This window comes from Panthera tigris, chromosome E3, assembly GCF_018350195.1.
Source record: "Panthera tigris isolate Pti1 chromosome E3, P.tigris_Pti1_mat1.1, whole genome shotgun sequence".
Lineage (NCBI taxonomy): Eukaryota > Metazoa > Chordata > Mammalia > Carnivora > Felidae > Panthera > Panthera tigris.
Window position 1 is genome coordinate 796124 of NC_056675.1, and position 23047 is coordinate 819170.

At 61.0% G+C, this 23047-nt stretch overlaps 1 protein-coding gene across 1 annotated transcript; it reads left to right on the forward strand.

Annotated features, from left to right (window-relative positions):
• Window positions 1-1000: 1000 nt before the first annotated feature.
• On the forward strand, window positions 1001-23012 carry GET4 (guided entry of tail-anchored proteins factor 4). Its single transcript, XM_042970980.1, is given in 10 exon segments — window positions 1001-1797; window positions 6693-6733; window positions 6736-6770; window positions 7103-7184; window positions 7584-7733; window positions 14435-14573; window positions 15615-15755; window positions 15906-15981; window positions 16114-16186; window positions 22180-23012. Coding segments are annotated over 10 exon segments (1524 nt in total). The 5' UTR covers window positions 1001-1096; the 3' UTR covers window positions 22266-23012.
• Window positions 23013-23047: the final 35 nt, after the last annotated feature.

Sequence of the window (23047 nt, forward strand, 5' to 3'; positions counted from 1 at the left end):
TGGGACGGGAGTTCATTTTTAAGTCTGACCCGGGATTGGTTCATTCAGTCAACACCTCCTGAAATGCCTACCGCGTGCGTGAGGCCCTGGGCTGAGAATCCCTAGGGAGCCAGGACAGAGCGCCTCTTCGGCGAGAGCTGAAGCCGCAAGAGCTGAAGCGGCGGAAGGAAGCAGCACAGCACCTCGGCGGCGGGGCATGAGGCCTCCGCCCGGAGGGGACCCTGGAGGCCAGGACCCCCAGGGAAGGCTGCACCTGCGTCTCCCTGACTGTCGGTTTGCGGGTTCCCACGCTGTTTTTGCCCTTCTGGAAACACTACGCCCCCTAGCAAAAATAGGTGTATACTTCGCTGTTGTTTACGTGAGACAAGTGACCGCGTACTCCACCTAACAGCGCTGTGCCTCCCTTTTTTCCATTGTGAAACATACCTGGAGATCTGTCACAAAGGAACTTTAAAGAAAATAGCAATACCATTGGGGATTTAATGGTTACTGATCTAGGGACCTTTGTTTGCATCATCTATAGGAACAATAGGTTACAAACAAGGACTCTGTAATCAACATCCTCCGGGGTCTGGAGTTGGCTGATACTGAAATCCAACTGGGATGCAGTTGTGCCCCCCCCCCCCATGCAGTCCCTGTCTCCATCCCTGTCCCCAGAACCCATCCACTGTCCCCATCCCTGTCCCCAGCCTCCATCTGTGTCCTCATCCCCTGCTCCCATCCTTGTCCCTGTCCCCATAACCCATCCTCTGTCCCCAGCCTCCGTGTCCCCATCTCTGTCCCCATCACCCATCCTCTGTCCCATTCTTGTCCCTGTCCCCAGAACCCATCCACTGTCCCCATCCCCAGCCTCCATCTGTGTCCTCATCCCATCTCCATCCCCTGTCCCCGTAACCCATCCTCTGTCCCCAGGCTCTATCTGTGTCCCCATCCCTGTCCCCAAAACCCACCCTCTCCCCATCCCCGTCCACAGCCGCCATATGTGTCCTCGTCCCCTGCCCCCATCCCTGTCCTGTCCTTGTCCCCATCTCCCACCGGACTTGCAGCTCTGTGTTAACAGGTGCTTCTGCGTCCAAGCGAGCCGGCGACTCGAGCGATGACGTGTCATCTCGACTTCGACCTCTCTTTGGCCCCAAACCCGGGCCTGAAAATCAGGACCCTCACCTCCCCTGCACGGCCCGCGCCCGAAAGCGTGAAAACACAGCTTTTATTTAGGAATCTTTGCGTCCCAACGATGGCTGAAATGCCGCTTGTTTCACCTCAGGCCACCCTCCCCAGCCCCGCGCCGCTCAGCCTCAGTTTCTCCCCCGCAGCGCCCCAGAACCCGGTCGTCACGTGCCGCCGCCATTGTGGCGTCAGCCAGCGAGCCGCGGTCACGTGCGCGCCGCCTCCACCCCGCCCAGCGGCCACGCGGCCGCCCTCCGCAGACTCCGCGACCCCGCCCCGAGGTCACGTGGCCGCCCGCCGCTGGCTCCACGGCCCCGCCCCGCGATCACGTGGTCGCCCGCCGGCGCGCCCGCCTCCAGCTGCGCGCGGCTCCTCGCGGGCCACCGTAGAGGGCGTCGGACGGCCGCCGGGACGGAAGCCGAGAGGCGCTGCCGACCGCGCCTGCGACAGCGTCAGCCCTTCGCGGAGCGCCGGCCCGATGGCGGCGGCGGCGATGGCCGAGCAGGAGAGTGCCCGGAACGGCGCCCGGAATCGCGGCGGTGTCCAGCGCGTGGAGGGCAAGTTGCGCGCCAGCGTCGAGAAGGGTGACTACTACGAGGCGCACCAGATGTACCGGACCCTGTTCTTCAGGTAGCCGCTGCGCCGCGGCCGCCGCCTTCCAGGGCTTTCCGCCGAGCCTGGCGCCCCGCCCCCGGCCGCCTTCCATTGGCCGCGCCGCGCCGCCCCGCGCCCCCATTGGCCCGCGCCGCTGCCTGTCGCCGCGGCGGTCGGAGCAGGCGGGCGGCCGGGAGGCGGAGGACTGAGGACGCCGAGCCCGGCCTCCCCCGTGCCCCGGCCCGGCTCCCCGCCAGCCGGGGCTCCCCCAGTCCCGGCCCGGCCGCCCCATGCCTGGCCCGACACATCCACTCTCCGGGCCCCTGGCCGGCCTCGCCCAGCCACGGCCACCCCCGGACCGAGCCTCGGGGTCTGCGTCCCCCGGCGGTCCGGTCGTCCGGGTTAAGCGTCTTTCTGCCCCGGGGCCCCTGCGCCGCGCTCTGGGCCAGCCGTGCCCGCGAGCCCGGCGCTGCGCCTGCACCTGCGCGGCCGGCAGCCCCGGCGCCACGGTGAGTGTCCCAGGCGCTGAGCTGCGGGGCGCGGGGGCGCTCAGGGCTCGCGACGCGTGCAAGCTGGCCCGCTGCGGGTTGCGGGCGATAAAATGTGCTTTTCCGGTGCGGCCCTGGAGCGTTGGCGAGTGTCGCGTGGCCTGCGTTAATTTTCTTTCGGTAGTTGTGCTGTAACACGTCCGCTGCTGTGATTTCTGGGTGGTTCTTGGCACATTCCGGTAAGTTCTGCCGCTTCTCTATGGTTGAGGCCAGAACGCAATGGGCCGTTCGTTGCGAGTCGGATAGGCCTTAAAGAGCATTTTATAGGTGGTTAAAGCTGTTTTGTGGCCTGCTTTTTCTTTCCGAACTGCCACAGAGTCGGGCCTGTTCACCATTTCGGCCTAGGTTTTTTAATTTTCTTTAAATAACCAGTTGGATCAAGGTCTTGGGGACTCCGAGGTACTCTGAGTGCGGCTCGTCACCTCCCAGATGACTGTGGGCTCTGTTGGCTTAGGGGACCAGGTAGGAGTGAGTTGGTTGTGGTTTAGGGAATCAGCCAAAGACTTGAGTAGGCTAGGCATTGAAGTTTGCAACGTGAAGCCTTCCGCCTGGCCGCTTGGCAATCAGATATCCATGTGGCCTGGAGATCTGCCCCGGTGCTCGCTGTTCTCCGGGATTTGTATGTAAATATTTGCCCCAGTGATTAATCAGCGAAACTGGATCTTCCCGAAAATGAACAGTGTTTCTTGTTTTGAGACACTTCTGCCCGTGTGGGGAAAGGAGGTGTTGATCAGCTATAAAGAGGCAAGTGTCTCTGCGCAGGGTGTGTGTCTGGAGTGGGCGGGGGTGGTGACGGAAAGCATGCTCTCTGCCAGCACAGCCCTGACCTACTTCGAATTCCACCTCTGCTCTGTGACCGGTGACCCACGACATCTTGCCGAACCTGTCTCAGCCTTGGCTTGGTCGCGGGGCACTGGGGTGTACCTTCACCTCTTGGTAGCTGGGAAAAGTAAATGATCTGCCGTTGGCCCCCCTGGGGACGAAGTCGGTGGTGGCATTTGTGGCGTCCACAAGGTCTGAGTGAAACAGCCGGGAGCTGTCCTTGTCTCCCAGGGTACAGTCCGTGCGGACCTGTTTAGAACCCTCCTGGGTGTGTGGCTCTGGGAGAAGTCAGGTTCACTGAGTTACATCAGGTTTTTGGTCTTTGTGTAAGTAAATACACGTTTGTGTAAGAGTTTACGTAGAACACGCACTCTGATGAGTTTTGGCATGAAACCGTCAGCAGTCAGGACACTAAGAGTTTCCGTCACTGCCTAAGTTTTCTCATCTGTACCCCTCGCCCCCAGGCAACCCCTGATCTCTGCGTCACGGTCACGGTAGATGGATTCGCATTTTCTAGAATGTGACGTAAGTGGAATCATATCCTCTTTTTGTCTTTTTCGGGTCCACGCAGCATGATCATTCAGGATTTACCCCCGTGCGTAGCGTTAATTCATTTCTGTGGCCAAGTGGGGTTCTGTAGTGCGGATGGACCACAGCTTGGTACCCGTTCACCTGTGAGAGACTTTCACAAATTACACTTGTAATTGTCATACTTCAGGGCAGCTGAAGAAGGGAGCCCGGAATCGGGCAGTCCGGTGGGTCGGGCTTACTTGGTGTGCGTCCCTTAGGCGTGGACCGTGGCAGAGGTCCAGTCATTCAGCTGGACGCTCTGCCCCCTCTCCACTCCACCCCACCCCCCTGTGGTGCCAGCAGGTGGCCACTTAGTGTCTTCAGAGCTCCTCTGGGACTAGGAGGGAGTCTCTTTTCCAGGCTTGTTGGGTTATGGGTACTCAGTAGTTCTCCAGCCCCCCACTTCTGGCTTCCCTTGGCCCAGTGCCTCCACTGTCACCTCCCGGGGGGGCCCCTCTGCATCCAGCATGCGTCCCTCTGATTTCACCAAAATCTGTCTTCCTGCCCAGGGGCCTTCTGAGATTTGTGTCACTATTTTGCCTCCCAAATCAAATGAAAATTTTTAAAAGAAAAACTTAAAACACGTGTTCTCTGCAACCTCCAAGCAAATAAGGAACTTTTCCTAAAGGAGGGGGCTGTGCCAGGGGGCTCCAGGGAGTTCCGGTCGTGTTCTCGGGATGACCCTGCGGTGATGCTGAGCCCTCCTGAGCTCCACAGCATGGGGTGCTGTTAGCTGACACCTGACATGCCTCTCTCTGACCCCACAATTTCTACACTTGATCTTAGCCAAAAGGCCGAGAAGCGATGACCCCACAATTTCTATTGGTAGTATTAACGTTTTTGTTACGTTCTGCTTGTTTCTTTTATTTATTTTTTTTTTTTATTTTTTTTTAACGTTTTATTTATTTTTGAGACAGAGAGAGACAGAGCATGAACGGGGGAGGGGCAGAGAGAGAGGGAGACACAGAATCGGAAGCAGGCTCCAGGCTCTGAGCCATCAGCCCAGAGCCCGACGCGGGGCTCGAACTCACCGACCGCGAGATCGTGACCTGGCTGAAGTCGTCCGCTTAACCGACTGAGCCACCCAGGCGCCCCCTGCTTGCTTCTTTTAATAAAAAGCAGAATCAACGACAAGGCACAAGGCTGGGTGGGGCGTCCCCCCCCCCCCCCCCCCGCCCCAGTCACGTGCTGGCCAGGTGCTGGTTCCATTGGTGCGTACACATGTGTGCTGACGGCAGGGCCACGTGGATGGTGGATGGTGCCCCACCTGCTCTCAGCTCCTCCCCCCCCCCACCCAACGCCTTGGGCCCCGGCACTAAATCCCTTCCCATCCCCTGAATTCCACAGACAGAAGCACGTGCATTGCTCATGATCGCCTTTCACTGTTTCCGTTTTTTCCAGCTTTGCTTGATCTGCAACACGCGAGCTCCCCGAGCCGGGCGTGTGCGCCGTGGAACCCTGCGTTGCTCCGCTCCCTCTGGAGCCCCCAGCCCTGGAGCTGCGGGTGCTCGAAAGCAGGCCCTGTTGTCCCAGGGACTTCTGTCATCTGGTGCTCTGAGAGGTTGTCTCAGACGGGAGAGTCTAGAGCCCTGTTACGTCTCGCGTAAGCAGCGACACGCTGGCAGGATTGTCACTGAGAGGTGCCTGTGGTTCCGCGTGTCCGTGCCGATGGCAGCGTGGGGCTGCGCGCCTCTGGAACTTGCCTTCCCGGGACCGCCCGTGGCAGTGTGGGCCCCCGGCAGGACCGGGCTGCGACGAGATGGGCGTGTGGGTGCAGGCTGGCGGTGGTTTTCTGGTTTTCTGTCCGGGCTGCGGGTTCCCCCCACCGGTACCGCCCCCGCCCGGCAGATGGGTCTTCTGTGTGCTGATCGCGGTGGGGCTGTGTTCTCCTGGGGGGTTCTGGTCGTGGAACCTTGGTGAAGCAAAGACCGTTTCTGTGGTTAGTTGAATAGCCAGGCGCTCACGTCCCCCCTGGCCTGTCGGTCGGGGCGAGCTACAGACGGGCTCCCAGGCCTCCGTGTTTGCTGTTTGCCTGTCTTGGGAGCACCTTGTGCTGCTCGCTTGGTATCTTTCTTTGATTTGTTTTGGTTCTGTTTCTTTTCTGAGAATCACGGAGATAGACGCACGGCCAGCGAGTTGAGCGTCGGGTCGCGGTCTTAGCTCTGCGCCGGGCTGCGGGGAGCTGCTTCCTGCCGTTGGCTCTCTCTCGGGCTCAGCTCGTCTTCGCTAAATGTCGCCTGTCGCAGACAGACCGCCATCCTGTTGTTTGTGTTTAGTTACCTGCCAGGCTCCGGCTTCTCTGTGTGTCTGTCTCTCTGCAGTTAAGGAAACTGAGAAGTGTGTCCCAAATGGGAAAGTGAGGCAGGACAGGGTGGGGTGGAGGGGGTGGGGACCACAGAGAGAGTCGACGTCCCCCAGTGAGCTCCTGCTGTCCTGACCCCCGAGCGGGGCCCTGACCTTTGGTTCTCCGATGGACACCAGTATGTCGCTCTGCCCTTCACGCGGGTCCCACCACCGAAGCAGGGCCTGTGTGCTCGGGGTGGACGTCATCCAGCCTTTCTCTGGGTCCTTCTGCTGCGACCTTTGAGCTGCGCCGGGCCCCCGACCCGTGCTGCTGTCAGATGGGGGGGTGTGGGTCTGCCAGTCCCCCGAGGCCCGCCTTGCTGACGGCAGGGACTGTCTGCCACGGTGGGTGGGGGCCGGGGTGCCGTGACCACCCGGTGAGGTGGCAGGCCTCAGGCGACGACACAGCTCGACTCTGTTCTTGGTCGGTCACGCACGCAGGTGCACACGCGTGTTTCCGGGATCGTTTGCCGTATAAAGTTCCTGCGTTTACTCAGACGTCGTATCTTTCGCGTTTTCTCTCTAAACCGTAGCTGTTGGCCTGGGGGAGTGTGATTCTGAGAGTGTGTCAGACTGTGCAGGACGTCTGCGGGGGAGCACGGGGCATAACTGGACCTAACGGGCTCCGCCCTCCTCTCTGTCTTACAGGTACATGTCACAGAGCAAGCACACGGAGGCGCGGGAGCTCATGTGCTCGGGGCACTCCTGTTCTTCAGCCACGGCCAAGTACGCGGCGGGCCTGCCTTTCCCCCTCTGCTTGGGGCCTGCGGGTTGGACAAGGAGCGTCCGGGGAGAGGTGTGGCGGACGACCGTGGACCGTCCCTGTCGCTGGCCACCGCCAGGCGGGTGTGCTTGTGTCCGGGGTGCCGTGTGAGGGTGCCGGGTGCCGCGCCGGCCGGGGTCTCCGTCCTCCAGGCGCCCCGCCCGGGGGGCCCCGTGCGTCTCCCCGCCACGCGTTTCTGGCTGGACACCGGAGCAGCCGTCCAGCTCTGCCGGGGCTTCTAAAGACCAGCCGGGGCTCTGCTTCTGTGATTCCCACTCACTTCTGTGTTTTGTAGCAAAACAGCGCCGCGGACTTGGCCATGTTGGTCTTAGAGTCGCTGGAGAAGGCAGAAGTCGAGGTGGCCGCTGACCTGTTGGGTGAGGCTTTCTGACTGTGCACGAGGTACCTGTGCGCGTGGAGTACTGACGCCCCAACACGCACGCGCACGCACGCGCCCTCTCTGGTGGACGCTGGCACCTCGCCTGCCCGCATGCTGAGTGTGCATCGGGGCGGGTCCCCTGGGGGCCAGCTCCCTGCTGTAGTCCACCTCCCGCTCTGCCCCAGGCCACAGGCCGAGCCTCCAGGCTGCTGACTTTGCGGCCGAGAGGTCAGCGGGGTGGGGGGGGTGGGGGGGGGGAGCCCTGGGACACACCAGAACGCCATTTCTCAGCTCCGGGGCGGAATAGTTCTTGTTTCGGTGAACCCTGACCTGCGGCGTGTGGGGCGCTGAACGGCAGCGCTTCTCTGGATGAGGGTCTGTGTTTGTGTCGTTTTAGAAAATCTGGCTAAACTGTTCAGTCTGATGGACCCGAATTCCCCAGAGCGAGTGGCTTTTGTGTCTCGAGCCCTGAAGTGGTCCAGTGGAGGATCAGGGAAGCTGGGCCACCCCCGTCTCCACCAGCTGCTGGCCCTCACCCTGTGGAAAGGTAGGCCCCGTGCGGGGAAAGCTCTCGGCGGGAGGGTGCAGGCCGTCCCCAAACAGCCGCCCCTGTTTATGCCTTGGTGGCTCTTACTGGTGTTAGCTGTTGTCAGCAGTCGCGCTCCTGGGCCGCGGGAAGCCAGGAGGGGAGGATTTGCTCTCCGCTGGTCTGGCCCTTCCTGTCCGCGCCCCGCCACCCCCAGCTTCCTCTCTGGGACATCTTCCCCAGACGGGCCCTGTGATGGCACGGCGTGCTGCGTCGTCTTCAAGTTGAAATCTCCGCTTCTGATTAAGCACTTGGCTGATGAGGGGGCCCGGGGGATGCCAGGCAGTTTCTGGGTGTGGCTCGCACCCTCAGCTCTGAGTCTGGTGCTCAGGGGCCGGGAAAGACCCTGGGTTTGGTGACCCGGACAGCATTTGTTCAGGAGGGTTTGAACAGCTGTGTCCTGTTGAGTGAGCGCTGCGGGCAGCTCGTTCACACCGCGTCGGCCTTCCCGGGGTCGTCACCGGGCATCCGCTGGGCAGGGGGGAGGTGCCTTGGTGGGGGCCCAGAGGCACCTTCCTTCGCTTGCAGGCGGCCTTCCGCCGGGTCGCGTCTGTGTTAGCGGCTCCTCCTGGAAGCAGCCTGGGTCCAGAGGCGGCCCTGTGGTCAGATGGGCCTGCCCGCTCCCCACGCCGGCGGGCCCAGCGCGTCCCTGCTTCGCCTCTCGTCCGGCGGCACGCGTGTGGTGGCCGCCCCCCACGAACCCAGCCCTCGCCCACACGGGGATGCCGGCTGTGTGAGCACACAGACTCCTCCCCTCTTCTCTCGGGGCGGCACCGCTCACCGCTCCGCGTGTCCCCACCCGCTGTGACCCACGAGTGGGGCTCCTCGGACCCCCCAGCTGCTGGCATGCCAGCCCTGCCTGCACCCCAGAGGGCTGCCGGGAGGTAACGGTCAGATGTGCATGAGTTCAAAGTCCAGACAGTCAGGACGCTCTCCTTAGAGGGCGGCTGAATCCCTTCCCCACTTTGACCCAGAGCCGGAGGGGGGCCCGAGCAGGAGCAGCTGGGCGCTGGGGCTGAGGCGGTTTGGGCCCCTCCTCTGCTGGCATGCACTCCCTGGGGGCGCCTTGCTTCCCCTCCCTCGGGCCGCCCTGGCCTTCCAGCCTCGCGCGGGCCCCATGCATTTTCTGTCTGTCGTCTGTCCCCACCAGAACGCCCTCCCACCCACCCGATGCTGGAGTGTCTCGTTCATTGTGGGTGCCCAGAAGCCCCTCAGGGAGAGACCGTCGGTGTTCGCCGGCCCGGCGGGGGTGGGGGGTCCCTGAGGCCCCTGCCCCTTACTCCCGCCCCATCTTGCAGGGGCCTGGGGTGTGCACGTGCAGGTGGACGGCCTGCTCTGCGATCGGGGGTGGCTACAGCAAACCTGTGTCCCTAGCAAGCATTTATTTGGCGCCCCTTTTGCCCAGTCTATTTGGGGGGTCCATGGGGAGATGCCAGGCAGAAAACAGACGTGATCCTGCGTCTGTGGCTCCGAGAGACCCTCAGAGGTGGGGGCGCCTGGGCGGCTCAGTCACTTGAGGGCCTGACTCTTGGTTTCAGCTCAGGTCACGATCCCACAGTATGTGGGATCGAGCCTCGCGTCAGACTCGGTGCTGGCATTGGGGAGCCTGCTTGGGGTTCTTTCTCTCTCCTTCTCCGTCCCTCCCCTACGCATGTGCTCACTCGCTGTCTCTTAAGTAAATAAACATTAAAAAAAAAAAAAGAGTCCTTCAGGGGCCTTGGGTTGAGAGCCAGCTTTAAGGCATTCATATTTAGGAACATGATTTTAAAATTCAGGATATAGGCAGTTGTGCGTATTGCCTGAGGCACAGATCCCGGTCCTGTCCTGCCCCGGCGTCCGTGGCTTGTGTCCAGAGCCTGTGTTTAGGGATGTCTGTGCAGCTGTGGCCCCTGGGGACAGGCCTGCGGCCACGGTGATTGGCCCTCCACAGCTTGCCTCCACTGTCCGTTTTGCTGTGTTGTGGCGGTCTGCTACTTGAGGCACACCTCGTTCTGGTACGCCTCACAGATCCTGCGTTGCCCACACATCGGTCTGCGGCGACTCTGTGTTGAGCACGTTTATTGGCGCCGTTTTCCAACAGCGCCTGCCTGCCTGCTTGCTGTCTCTGTGTCACGTTTTGCTAATTCTCACGATACTCCGAGATCTTTATTCTTTTATTATTTTTTTTAATGTTAACTTTTTTCAGTTTTGAGAGAGAGCACGAGCTGGGCAGAGGGGCAGAGGGAGACAGAGAATCCCAAGCGGGCTCCACACTCAGCCCGATCCCACAACCTGAGCCGAAATAAAGAGTTGGACGCTCAACTAATTGAGCCATCCAGATGCCCCAAGATTTTTTGTTACAATGTGTCACGGTGATCTGTGACCGTGATCTTTGACGTTACCATCGTGATTGTTTTGGGGACCAGGAACCGTGTTCACGTAAGGGCAAACACAATCGATAACCGTGTGTGTGCTGACCGCTTTCCCGACCGGCCGTTCCCCGTCTCCCTCCTCGTCCTCGGGCCTCCCTGTTTCCCGAGACACAACAACACTGAAACTGGGCCGCGTAATGACCCTACAGAGGCCCCTGGGGTCCAAGCGAAAGGGAGAGTCTCACGTCTCTGACGTCAGATCACGAGCTACGGACGAGTAAGCTCGGTGAGGAAGGCGGAAACCGGGCCCCTCGCCCCGGACGGTCGCTTAGCCGGGTGGTCGGCGCAAAGGACACGCTCCGGAAGGAAATTAGCATGGGAAGGAATCAGCCTCCCCGTTTTAGCGGTCCGGACAGAAGAGCGAACCGGCCACGGCATCCCCGTAAGCTACAGCCCAACCCAGAGCAACGCGCCGACTGCCTCAGTTCCACGAAGGCCGAGGCGGGGAGGAAGCTGCGGGAGGAGAGTCTGAAGCCAGCAGAGGCCGCGTCCAAGACCGAAGAGTGCACGGCGGTGTAGACACGGCCGCAGGGGGTCCGGAAGATCCAGCTGCGACCGTTAACGAAGGGGCCCGCACGCCACACGGGTCTTCAGGAGACGCCGTCGAGGACGTGCGTCGTTGGAGAGACGTCAGCACCTGGCTTCCCAGCCTCAAGGGACCGGCCGACCCTCCCGTCCGGGGCTGACGCAGCAGCCGGTGACCGCAAGCCGGGGCCAGTGCCCAGCGAGCCGTCCCGAGTCCCAGGGCCCCGAGCAAGCACGCGGAGCCGGCGCTGCCTGTCCTCTGCCGACGGGGTGCGACGCACCTGGTCACCCGAGAGCTCGGACGGACACGGGCAGTGAGACGAGCGGGGTGTTCGTGCCTGACTCGGCATCCGTCCTGCCGCCCGTGGACCGAGGAGTCGTTTCGGTCCTCAAGACTCATTTGACAGGCGCATTTCGTAAGGCTGTAGCTGCCACGGATGGTGCTTCCTCTGGTGGGAAAAGTCCACCGAAAACCTGCCGGAAAGCAGTCACCGTCTAGATGCCAGAAAACCTGCCGGAAAGCAGTCACCGTTCTCGATGCCACTAAGAACGTACGCGATTCGCAGGAAGAGGCCAAAATGTCAGTCGTGACAGGAGTTTGGCAGAAGGCGATGCCAGCCCTCAGGGACGACCTCGAGGGGTTCAGGACACGGGCGAGGAAGTCCGTGCAGATGTGGGGGAAGAGGAAGAGAACAGAACCAGAGGTGGAGCCTGCGGGGGGGGCCGGACGGCTTCCGTCTCACGCTTCACCAGACGAGGCCGCGCTCCTTCCGGGTGAGCAAGTGAGGAGGTTTCTGGAGCTGGAACCCACTCCTGGTGAAGGCGCCGCGCGGACGGTCGAAACGACCCCAAAGGGTTGAGAACGGCGCGTAAACCGAGTCGCTAAAGCCACAGGAGGGTGAGCGGCTGGACCCCAGGCGTCAAGGAAGTTCTCCCGTGGGTACGATGCTCTCGAACAGCCTCGCACGCTACGGAGAGGCCTTTCGGGAAAGAGTCAGCACAGCAGACTTGGTCGTCTCACCTCAGAACTTGCCAGAACCACCCCAGCCTCCGGCAACCTCCACCCTGACGGTCAGCAGCCGGCGGCCTCCAGGAAAACCTTCCACCGGCAGAAAGGTTACAGCCCGCTGCAGGCTTGGGTGATGGTTAACGTTTTGTTATTTAAGTTCTATTTCTTGTTTTCACATAGTGCTAGGGCACGCTTAGCAGGCTGTGAACACAGCTTTCTGTGCCCTGGGAAACCAAAAACTTGGTTTTGTTGCGGTGATCCGGAACTGACCCCCAATATCCCCGAGGTGCTCTTGTACAGGGTCCAGTGTGGTTCTTGGAGCCAGTCTGGTTCTGGGACAACATCTGGGCATGGTTTTGCCCAATTTTTCTTTTCCTGTGGATGCTCTAAAACCAGAAGGCTATTTTTGGATGGTCTGAGGGAGAGAAGAGAGCGCAAGTACACAAAGAAATGGGGGCTCGGACCATTCTGAGCTCCGGAAGGTGGCGTGCGGGGCGCTGGGGCCTGGGGCCAGTGGCAGGAAGCAGTCCTGGCCAGCCGGGGTCCACGATTCCCGGTAGAAGGTGGCAGGCGGCTGGGGCACGGCGCCTCAGCCCTGGAAAGGTGTGGGAGCCAGGGGGCCTTGTGAGCGAGACGGGGTCGTGATCCGGTCCACTCTGGGAAATGGGCCAGGGTGTGGGGCGGTGCTTGGTCTAGGCCGGGGCTGTGCCTCAGCGCGGCGGACGCTCTGGACCCCTGTGCTCTGTAGGATGCCGAGCCCCGCCCCCCTGGCCATGGCAGCCAGGGGTGCCCAGGCGTTGCCAGCGCCCGGTGAGAGGGAAGGGTGTCGAATCGTCGGTGTCGTGAGGGCCGGCAGGCAGGGAGACAGGTTTCCGAGCAATGAGTGCGGGGAGCAGGGGTCCAGCGGGAGCCATTTACTGGCGTCGGGAAGGCTGGGATTTTTGTTATTTTTTTAACAAACGTACCAGTAGAGCTCGTGCCACGAGCAGCGTACAGTAGGAGTGCTTCGGGAACAGGTTAGTTGGAGCACACTTCTCCTGGAAGGTCCTTCCAGCCCCCTCTTGTGCCGTTAGCACTAAAGCTTCCTGCCCTGGTGAGAGGTGTGGCCTCAGGGAACAGGCTCAGAAGGTCGAGGCCAGAGTGCCCCCAACTCACCTGTTGGGGTGCAGGTTCCAGTTTGGGGCCCGAGGTTGCACGTGTCTGTCCGGCTCCTAGGTGACTCCGCGTTGAGCGGGACAGTGTGGCCCTTCTTGGGAAACAGTGGGGCTGAGCCGTGTCCTCCCCACTCGCAGGACGGGTCCATCCTGACTGGGACATCAGTCCTGGTGGGGACATCCAGTCCTTCGTCCAGCAGGGCCTCTTGAGGGGGACGGACCACAGACACGGAGAGGGAAGTAGTGAATGTGGAATGTGCGTCGCAAGGTGGACAGAGGGCGGGTGGCCGTCAGGACGGCAGGGGCCTTCGTGTGGCCTGGGGGACGGGCGGGCCCGACCTGGTCCTGGCACCACTCGGACCTTCGCTGCGTTTGCGCGCCGGGGGTTGCGGGGCCTGCGTCTCAGTTGTCAGAAGCATGAGTCGGGGGGTCTCGCGTCGGCCCGCTCTCGTGAGCCAGCTAATGCGGACGCCAGCGTGGGGACTTCAGCCCGAAGCCTGCCCTCCCACCGTGGGCATTTGAGGCGGTGAATGGGACGCCTGGGGGGTGGGTGTAGAGCGCACTCAGGTGTGTGGGGGGCGGGGATGGTGTGCGGGGCACAGGCAGGTGTGCGGGGGCCGGGGCGGGGTGGGGCGGGTATGCCGAGCGCAGGGGGTGCCCAGGGCGGGTGTGCGGGGCACAGGCAGGTGTGCGGGGGCGGGGTGGGGCGGGTGTGCCGAGTGCAGGGGGTGCCCAGGGCGGGTGTGCGGGGCACAGGCAGGTGTGCGGGGGCTGGGGGGTGTGCCGAGTGCAGGGGGTGCCCAAGGCGGGTGTGCAGGGCACAGGCAGGTGTGCAGGGGCCGGGGGAGGGGGGGGGGGCGGGGCAGGGCGGGTGTGCCGAGTGCAGGGGGTGCCCAGGGCGGGTGTGCGGGGCACAGGCAGGTGTGGGGGGGCGGGGGGGTGTGCCGAGTGCAGGGGGTGCCCAAGGCGGGTGTGCAGGGCACAGGCAGGTGTGCAGGGGCCGGGGGAGGGGGGGGGGCGGGGCAGGGCGGGTGTGCCGAGTGCAGGGGGTGCCCAGGGCGGGTGTGCGGGGCACAGGCGGGGGGGGGGGGTGGGGCAGGGCGGGTGTGTGGGGCACAGGCAGGTGGGGGGGGGCGGGGGGGGTGCCCAGGGTGGGTGTGCAGGGCACAGGCGGGGGGGGGGGGGCGGGGCAGGGCGGGTGTGCCGAGTGCAGGGGGTGCCCAGGGCGGGTGTGCGGGGCACAGGCGGGGGGGGGGGGGGGGGGGGGTGCCCAGGGTGGGTGTGCAGGGCACAGGCCGGGGGGCGGGGGCGGGGCAGGGCGGGTGTGCCGAGTGCAGGGGGTGCCCAGGGCGGGTGTGCAGGGCACAGGCAGGTGTGCGGGGGCGGGGTGGGGCGGGTGTGCCGAGTGCAGGGGGTGCCCAGGGCGGGTGTGCAGGGCACAGGCAGGTGTGCAGGGGGTGCCCAGGGCGGGGGTGTGGGGCACAGGCAGGCGTGCGGAGGGAGGGGGCCAGGGCGGGTGCGCGGAGCGCTCGGGGCTCACGGGTGTCCGCTTCCCTCCCGCAGAGCAGAACTACTGCGAGTCCCGGTACCACTTCCTGCACTCGGCGGACGGCGAGGGCTGTGCGCACATGCTCGTCGAGTACTCCACGTCCAGGGGCTTCCGCAGCGAGGTGGATATGTTCGTGGCCCAGGCCGTGCTACAGTAGGTACCCGCCTTGGCTCGGTCTCCTGTCACCTGGCCGAGACGCCACCCAGGGTCGTCGCCCCACGACCCTGCCGCAGACCTGTCGGGGAGGCTGTGTGTTGTCGCCCCGGTCCCCCGGACCGTTTGTGGGATTCGAGTCGGGCAGCCACGGAAGGGAGTGTTCTGACCGGCGTCCTGCCGTTCCTCCCCGTGTTCCGTTCTCTCTAGATTTTCTGGGCGGCAGGCCGCTGTCATTCGGGGGGTGTGCGTATTTAATAAGATGTCCGAGGTGTCCCAGGTCGAGGAGCGAGTGTGGGTCCCGGACGTCTCGTGTGAGGTTCCCCCGCTCCCGTCACACCGCCTCCCTGCCCCCTCGCCAGTGGTTTTCCGGGACCGTCGAGCACGCACAGCTTGGGAGGGAGGCAGGGCGGGCCCACGCTCCCGCCTCAGAAACCCCCGGAATCAGTGGCCGGGTGTCGGGACAGGACACGTTCTGTGCACGTGAACGGGAGGGGGGCCACAGCACACTCGCTGGACCTGACGGCACCTCGGAGCTCCCCGCTCCGCCGCTCGGCGGCCCGATACGTGTCTGTGCCTCTAAATGGAGAGTTTCGGGGACTCCAGAGCCCCCGAGCCCAGCTGTGTGGTGCACGGCGCCTGTGTGTGGATCCCGAGACCACCCGGTCACCTCACTCGCACTTTGACGAGGAGGGACAAGGGGCCACGGGAAGGCCGTGGAGATGGCCCCACGGGGCGGGAGTCAGAGCCTGTCCCACTGCCCCGCACGCTCCCCAGGGCCCTGGGCTGACTTGCTGGGCGCGCGCGGCCTTGAGTTCGAGAACCCGCCACAGACACGGTCACCCTCGCGAGCTTCACGTCCTCGCCTCGGAAATGGCGATTGCGGAGAGGTGCCGTGCGTGGCGGGGGCCCCCGTGTGCTGTTTGGGGACGGCCTTCCGCTGTGCCCCCAGAAGCGTCCCAGGTCTGGTGCTCACGTGAGCGTCTGTGTGAGCCCCTTGTTTCTGCCTCGGTACCCTGCTTACTAGGGCGTCCCTTCCAGGTTTCTCTGTTTAAAGAACAAAAGCAGTGCGTCAGTGGTGTTCACAACGTACACGCAGAAACACCCGTCCATCGAGAACGGCCCTCCGTTTGTGCAGCCTCTGCTAAATTTCATCTGGTTTCTGCTGCTGGCCGTAGATGGGTGAGTTGTGTGTGCGTGGAGGGGTCGTGGGGGGGGGGGGAGGGGGTACAGAGCTCACAGAGGGATGCGCTCACGTATGGAGGGGCGCGTGCGTGTGCCCTGCACGTTGGCCTCTCCTGGACATCCGTGCTGCCACCCGTGTCGCTTCAGGGGCAAACTGACCGTGTTCACGGTGCTGTGTGAGCAGTACCAGCCGTCCCTCCGGCGGGACCCCATGTACAATGAGGTGAGGGGCGCGTGGGGCCGGGCGACGGCTGGAGGAGGAGAGGGCACGGGGAGCCTCGGGGACCGGGCGGGTGGGAGGTCGCGTCGCCCGCGTGTCTGCGCCCTGCTGAACCCGTGCCTCTGCCCCTTGCAGTACCTGGACCGGATAGGACAGCTGTTCTTCGGGGTGCCGCCCAAGCAGACGTCTTCGTACGGGGGCTTGCTGGGTGAGTGGGGGGGCGGGCGGGGGCGCAGGGAGGGAGTGGGGCGGGCTCAGGTGTGGTCCTCTCCCGGGCTCCGTGTCTGCTCGGCCCTGAGGTCCTTCTCCCAGTAGACTCCCACACAGCCGTGCGGGCCCTGTCGTGCCAGGGCCCCGTCGGTGGGCTTTTTCTTTTATCTTTCGCTTTTTTGGTAAAATACACGTATCATTAAATTTGCTCTTTTAACCATTTCTAACTGAACAGCTCAGGGGACTGAGCACATTCACGCTGCTGCGCAGCCATCTGCACCGTCCATTTCCAGAATGTTCCATCTCCCCACGTTGAGATTCTGTCCGTTATACACGGACGTCCACCCGCTCCCCCAGACACGGTCCCACCACCTACCCTGTGTCCGTGAGTCAGACGACCCCGGGACCTCGAGTGAGTGGGTCCCAGTGCGTGTCCTCCCGTGTCCCTAACTCTGACGACCCCGGGGCCTCGTGGGAGTGGGTCCCAGTGCGTGTCCTCCTGTGTCCGTGAGTCTGACGACCCCGGGGCCTCGTGGGAGTGGGTCCCAGTGCGTGTCCTCCTGTGTCCGTGAGTCTGACGACCCCGGGGCCTCGTGGGAGTGGGTCCCAGTGTGTGTCCTCCCGTGTCCCTAACTCTGACGACCCCGGGGCCTCGTGGGAGTGGGTCCCAGTGCGTGTCCTCCCGTGTCCGTGAGTCTGACGACCCCGGGGCCTCGTGGGAGTGGGTCCCAGTGCGTGTCCTCCTGTGTCTGCCTTGTGTCACTCACCATGGTGTCTGTAGGGTCCGCCCATGTTGGAGCAGGTGCCAGAACTTCCTTCCCTTTTAAGGTGGAGTGGTATTTCGTGGGTGGATGGAGCGTGTTGTGTTACCTTCATCTGTGATGCACACGGGTTGCTTCCGGCTGTTAGCTGCGTGAATTTGCTGCTGTGATATGGGGTGCACCTGTCTGCTGGGGTCCCTGCACCCAGTGCTTTGGGTAGTACACCCCAAACTGGACTCACCAGGTCACATTGAAGTTCTGTGTTCAAGTTTGGAGTCGCTACCAGACTGTGCCCGACAGACATGTCCCACCAGCTGTGCGCGAGGGGTCTGGTTTTTCCACATCCTCGCCCACGTTTGCCGTTTTCTGTGTTTTACTGGCAGCCGTCCTACGGGGTGTGAGGTGGGAGCTCGCTGTGGCTGGGTCGCATCTCCCTAATGACGAGGGTCGTGTAGCATGTTTTCTCGTGCTTATTGGCTGTTTGTACACCTGTATATCTGGTCAAGTCACGTGCTTATTTTTGAATCAAGTTGACGAATTCTCTACACTTGTCAGATGTAAGATTCAGAAATACTTTTTCCCGTTCTGTGGATTGCTTTTTTTAAGACTTTATTTATTGTAATAAATGTTTTTAACGTTTATTTATTTTTGAGGAAGAAAGCATGAGCAGAGGAGGGGCAGAGAGACAGGGAGACACAGAATCCAAAGCAGGCTCCAGAGTCTGAGCTGTTAGCACAGAGCCCGATGTGGGGCTCGAACTCATGAACCATGAGATCATGACCTGAGCTGAAGTTGGACGCTTGACCGACTGAGCCACCCAGGTGCCCCCAGACTTTATTTTTTTAAAGTAGCTTAAGTTTCATAGACGTAAAGAGGAAGGCCCCGAGATTTTCCGCGTACCTCCCTGCCCCTCACAGCCCTTTCTGGTACTTGCATCCCACGACAGAGGGGGGACTTGTTGAAATTGTACCTGCACGGACACATCACTCTCACCTGAAGTTCATGGTTTACATTCAGGGTCACTTTTAATGCCGTACATTTATAGGTTTAGACACACACACCTACCATTAGAGAGTCCTTCAGAGTGGTTTCTGCCCTAAAAATCCTCTGTGCTCTGCCTGTTCGCCCCTCCCAACACCCAGCAGCCTTTTCACTCTGGGTAGCGTCCTCTGACGCAGAACTTAAAATTTCCACCAAGTCCCGTTTGTTTCTCCTCCGTTCCCTGGGCCTTGCGTGTCCCAGCCACAGTCTTCGCCAGGTCCAGTGCTGGGAAGCTTTCACTCTGTGTCTTCTGCGAGTTTTACTGTTCTGGGGCTTACATTTAGGTCCTTGATCCATTTTGAGGTATTTTTTGTGTGCACGCGAGGTCGGGGCCCAGTGTCCCGTTTGTTGAAGAGACTGATCTTCCCATGAGTGGTCTTGTCAGGCTGGTCAGATATGTTTGACCCCCATGTGCTTGGGCCTGTTTCTGGCTCTCCGTTCTGTTCCATGGGTCTTTGCGTGCGTGTGTGCGTGTGTGCGTGTGTGTGTGTGTGTGTCTTTGCCCACACCACACCGCTTTGGTTAGTTTGTACAAAGTTTTGCAATCAGGAACCGTGAGCTCTCCGGTTTTGTTCTTGTTCAAGGTAGTTTTGGCTGTTTGAGTCTCTTGCAATTCTGTTTGAATTTTAGAGTGGGTTCTTCTTTTCTTGCAAAAACGTCGTTGAGGTTTTGACAAGGACTGCATTGATCCTGTAGACGGCATTGGAGGGTATTGGCATTTACACGGTATCGCGTTTTCCAACCCGTGGACACGGAAAGCATTTCCGTTTATTTGTGACTCCGGTGACTTTCAGCGTTTTATCATTTTCATTCATGAGTCGTTCAGCCTTTCAGTTAAAGCCAGTCCCTCAGTGTTTTATTCTCGTGGATGCTGCTGTGAATGGAATTGTTCTTGATATTTTTTCCGGTTATTTATTATTGGCGTAGAGAAATTCAACGGATCTCCGTGCGCTGACTGTGTATCCCGCTCCTTTGCTGAATTCACCTGCTCCGACGGCTGTTTCGTGCAGCCCTTGGGGTTTTCTGTGTGGCAGGACCACGTCCTGCGCAAACACGGTTTGGCTGCTTCCTTTGCGCCGTGGGTGCCTTTTCCTTCTCTCTCTCCCTGCCTGCTCTGGCTGGAATTTCCAGTTCGGTGTGGAATGGAGGTGGCGAGGCCCTCCTCGCGTGTCTGCTCCTCGAGGAGGAGCTCTCAGTGTCTCGCCCCTGCGCATGACGTCCCCCGTGGGCTCTCCAGAGACGGCGGGGACCGTGTGGAGGTGGCTCCTCCCGTTCCCGGTTGGTTGAGTGCCGTGATGACCGCGTGGGGCCGGCCAGGGGCCGATCCCGCGTCCGTGGAGGTGGACGATCGCGTGGGTCTTCCCCCCTCTGCCCAGGGGCCGCGCCCCCCTGCCGGCCTGTCGTGGGGAGCCCTCCTCGCGGTGCAGGCGCGAGGCCCCTCGGGGCGCATCGTCCGTGCGTGCGCTGTCGCGGTCTGTTTGCATCAGCGCTCACGAGGGGTGGCGGTCCCCGATCTCCTCCCGGCGCCTTGGGCTTTGGTATGGGGGCTACGCCGGCCGCCTGGAAGGAGTTGGGACGTGCTCCCTCTTCCTCAGCGTTTCTGGAGAAGTCTGAGAAGGACCGGCGTGGGGTGTCCTTGAAGCGTTCGGCAGGACTCGCCAGTGAGGCCGTCGGGACCGGGACTTTGCTCTGTTCGGGGGGGGGGGGGGGGGGTGGTTCCCGAGGGGGCCTCCTGACTCGTTTACCGGTCCCGGCACACCATGCGTTTCTTCATGGGTTGGTCTTGGCCGCTGTTAGATGCCAGGTTTCTGACCCGGCGTCTCGAGGCCAGGCCTCCGCCCCTCGTCTGCCTAGCCTGGCGGCCCCAGGCCTCAACACCACGTGCCGTCGCCTTCACTGGGGTCCCATGTGAACTTTGACCTCCACCGGGGCAGGGGCCATTGTAGCCCTTCATCTGAGAGTGGCTTTTACGAGCCTCGATGTGCCACTACTTTTGAGCGGGTAGGTGTTGCCTCGTGGAGTTCGTATTCGCCAGCACGCACTGAAATCCGCCTTGCCGTTCGGACTTCTTCCCTTCCTCAGCTTCCTTCTGGAAGTAACTGCAAAAACACGCAGATGGCTGTTGTGTGTCCTTGCGACATATCCTCCACACTGACTGCGCCTGGCTCTTGAGGGAGCTGAGGCTGCCCCAGGTGCCAGGCTCAGCCGCGGGCTCGTCCCGCAAAGCTCCGTGACCCTGCCCCCGTCCTGCTGTCCGAATCCACGTGGCACCCTGCCTCGTCGGTCCCTCGGGCTTGGGCTGGGCGGACGTGTGCCATTTTGATGCACGTGGGCCAAACCGTGGAAAGGTCTTCCTGAGACTGTGTGGAAAGCCGCCTCCTGGGGAACACGGTTTGACTTTCTAGTTGTAAACCGTGTGTCTGGCTTCCGGATTTGTGCCGGGGAGGGTGGGGGGTGGAGACCCACCTTCCTTCCTGTGCCAGCTGCGTGTAGGTGCACTGTGGGTTCACCCGGGCCTGGGGGCTGCGTGTTTGCATCTGTCGGGCCTGACGTCCAGCCTCACTCCTCGCCGCACGCGTCCTCCTACTTCGTGCTCGCTCGTTTCCCACCAGAACTTCAGAGTCGGCCCTTCCGGTGCCGAGAGTGCTGCTGGTGTGTTCGTTGGACCCGGGTTAGCGACAGATCGGGGACAATTCTTTTTTTATTTTTTTATTTTTTTATTTTTTTATTTTTTTTATTTTTTATTTTTTTATTTTTTAATATATGAAATTTACTGTCAAATTGGTTTCCATACAACACCCAGTGCTCATCCCAAAAGGTGCCCTCCTCAATACCCATCACCCACCCTGCCCTCCCTCCCACCCCCCATCAACCCTCAGTTTGTTCTCAGTTTTTAACAGTCTCTTATGCTTTGGCTCTCTCCCACTCTAACCTCTTTTTTTTTTTTTTTTTTTTTCCTTCCCCTCCCCCATGGGTTTCTGTTATGTTTCTCAGGATCCACATAAGAGTGAAACCATATGGTATCTGTCTTTCTCTGTATGGCTTATTTCACTTAGCATCACACTCTCCAGTTCCATCCATGTTGCCACAAAAGGCCATATTTCATTTTTTCTCATTGCCACGTAGTATTCCATTGTGTATATAAACCACAATTTCTTTATCCATTCATCAGTTGATGGACATTTAGGCTCTTTCCATAATTTGGCTATTGTTGAGAGTGCCGCTATAAACATTGGGGTACAGGTGCCCCTATGCATCAATACTCCTGTATCCCTTGGATAAATTCCTAGCAGTGCTATTGCTGGGTCATAGGGTAGGTCTATTTTTAATTTTCTGAGGAACCTCCACACCGCTTTCCAGAGCGGCTGCACCAATTTGCATTCCCACCAACAGTGCAAGAGGGTTCCAGTTTCTCCACATCCTCTCCAGCATCTATAGTCTCCTGATTTCTTCATTTTGGCCACTCTGACTGGCGTGAGGTGGTATCTGAGTGTGGTTTTGATTTGTATTTCCCTGATAAGGAGCGACGTTGAACATCTTTTCATGTGCCTGTTGGCCATCCGGATGTCTTCTTTAGAGAAGTGTCTATTCATGTTTTCTGCCCATTTCTTCACTGGGTTATTTGTTTTTCGGGTGTGGAGTTTGATGAGCTCTTTATAGATTTTGGATACTAGCCCTTTGTCGATCGGGGACAATTCTGCACCTTCGTGGCAGTCTGTCCCGAGAACGTCGTTCCCGTGTGCGTGTGTTCTTACTTTCTCGGTGGCTTGGCTTCAGAGGACTTTGTAAACTACTGACCCTGTGGTGACACAGTAGTCGTTCCGTGGATGAGATCAGAGTGAGGCAAAGTGTCCGTGGTGACTGCCCCAGTGGGCGACAGCCGTTAACGTCTCCGCGTGTGGCCCTGGGGTCTCTGACGCATCCCGACCCGTTTCTGGATACCTTTAAGTCAGCACGTGTGTAATTTACGGCCTCGTGTCGGTGGATGGTGACGTCCCTGTGACCGCAGGTTACTGACAACTCCGAGGGCTCCGTGCACAGGCACCTGCATTCCCAGGGACGCGTGGTGGGGCCCCCGCGCCTCCCGTCCGGGCCCCGGGACGCGGTGCCGTGGAAGGTGGGGTTCCCCGGGCAGGGGTGCCGGCAGCGCGGGGCCGCTGTGCCTCACGGCGCCTGCGTTTGCTTCCAGGGAACCTTCTGAGCAGCCTCATGGGCGCCTCGGAGCAGGAGGGCGAGGACAGTCAGGACGACAGCAGCCCCATCGAGCTCGACTGACCCCGCCCGGCGGCCTGCACGAAGCCGCCCCGAGCCCGGGCCCCCACGCCCGGGGGCTCCCGGTCCGCGGCTGCCGTGGCCGCGTTGGCGTCTGCGCGCCCGCCCCGGGCTGCGCCTCCGCCGCGGCTGTGCTGGCTGGGCCGCGCTGCACCTCCAGACTGACCACAATAAAGCACGGGCCTTGCCGCGCTCCCACCCTCTCCCTGTCCTCTGTGTCTGGTTTGCTTCGGGAGGCCGCCTGGCGTCCGACGGAGGCCCGTCCCCGTCACGGGTGGCGTGGGGGGTGGCCGCCGCCCAGCCAGCACCGCCTGGATGTCCTGCGGTGGCCCGGCCACCGGTGGCCCGGAGAGCATCGGGGCGGCTGTTCTGTGCCAAATCCCGAGGCCGCGGCCGCCCGGGACGGGCCTCGCGAGGGGATCGAGAGTCTTTTCCACGTCTCGAAAGGCGGTATTTATTTTCATTGGGTGGTTGATTCCTCTGACCTGACGTTTTAGGGTTTAACCGAACAGCCAGTCCGGGAGTGAGCGGATCTGCCCTTTCTCGCTGATGCCAGACCCGGTGTTCCCAGGGCGATTACAAGAGGGGAGACACTTTATTTTTTCACAATTTAAAATAAGAGTTGTAGATTAATACACAGTGATCATGCATGGCAAGGCGTAAGATACACACACTTTTATTGACTGTAAAACGAAGTTTAAAGGAAGGTTTGTGTTAATTGTTGAGTTTAAATAAATCCTTTATACTGGGTTTTGCCGTGCTCGTCCTTTCTGAGTGCGCAGCGG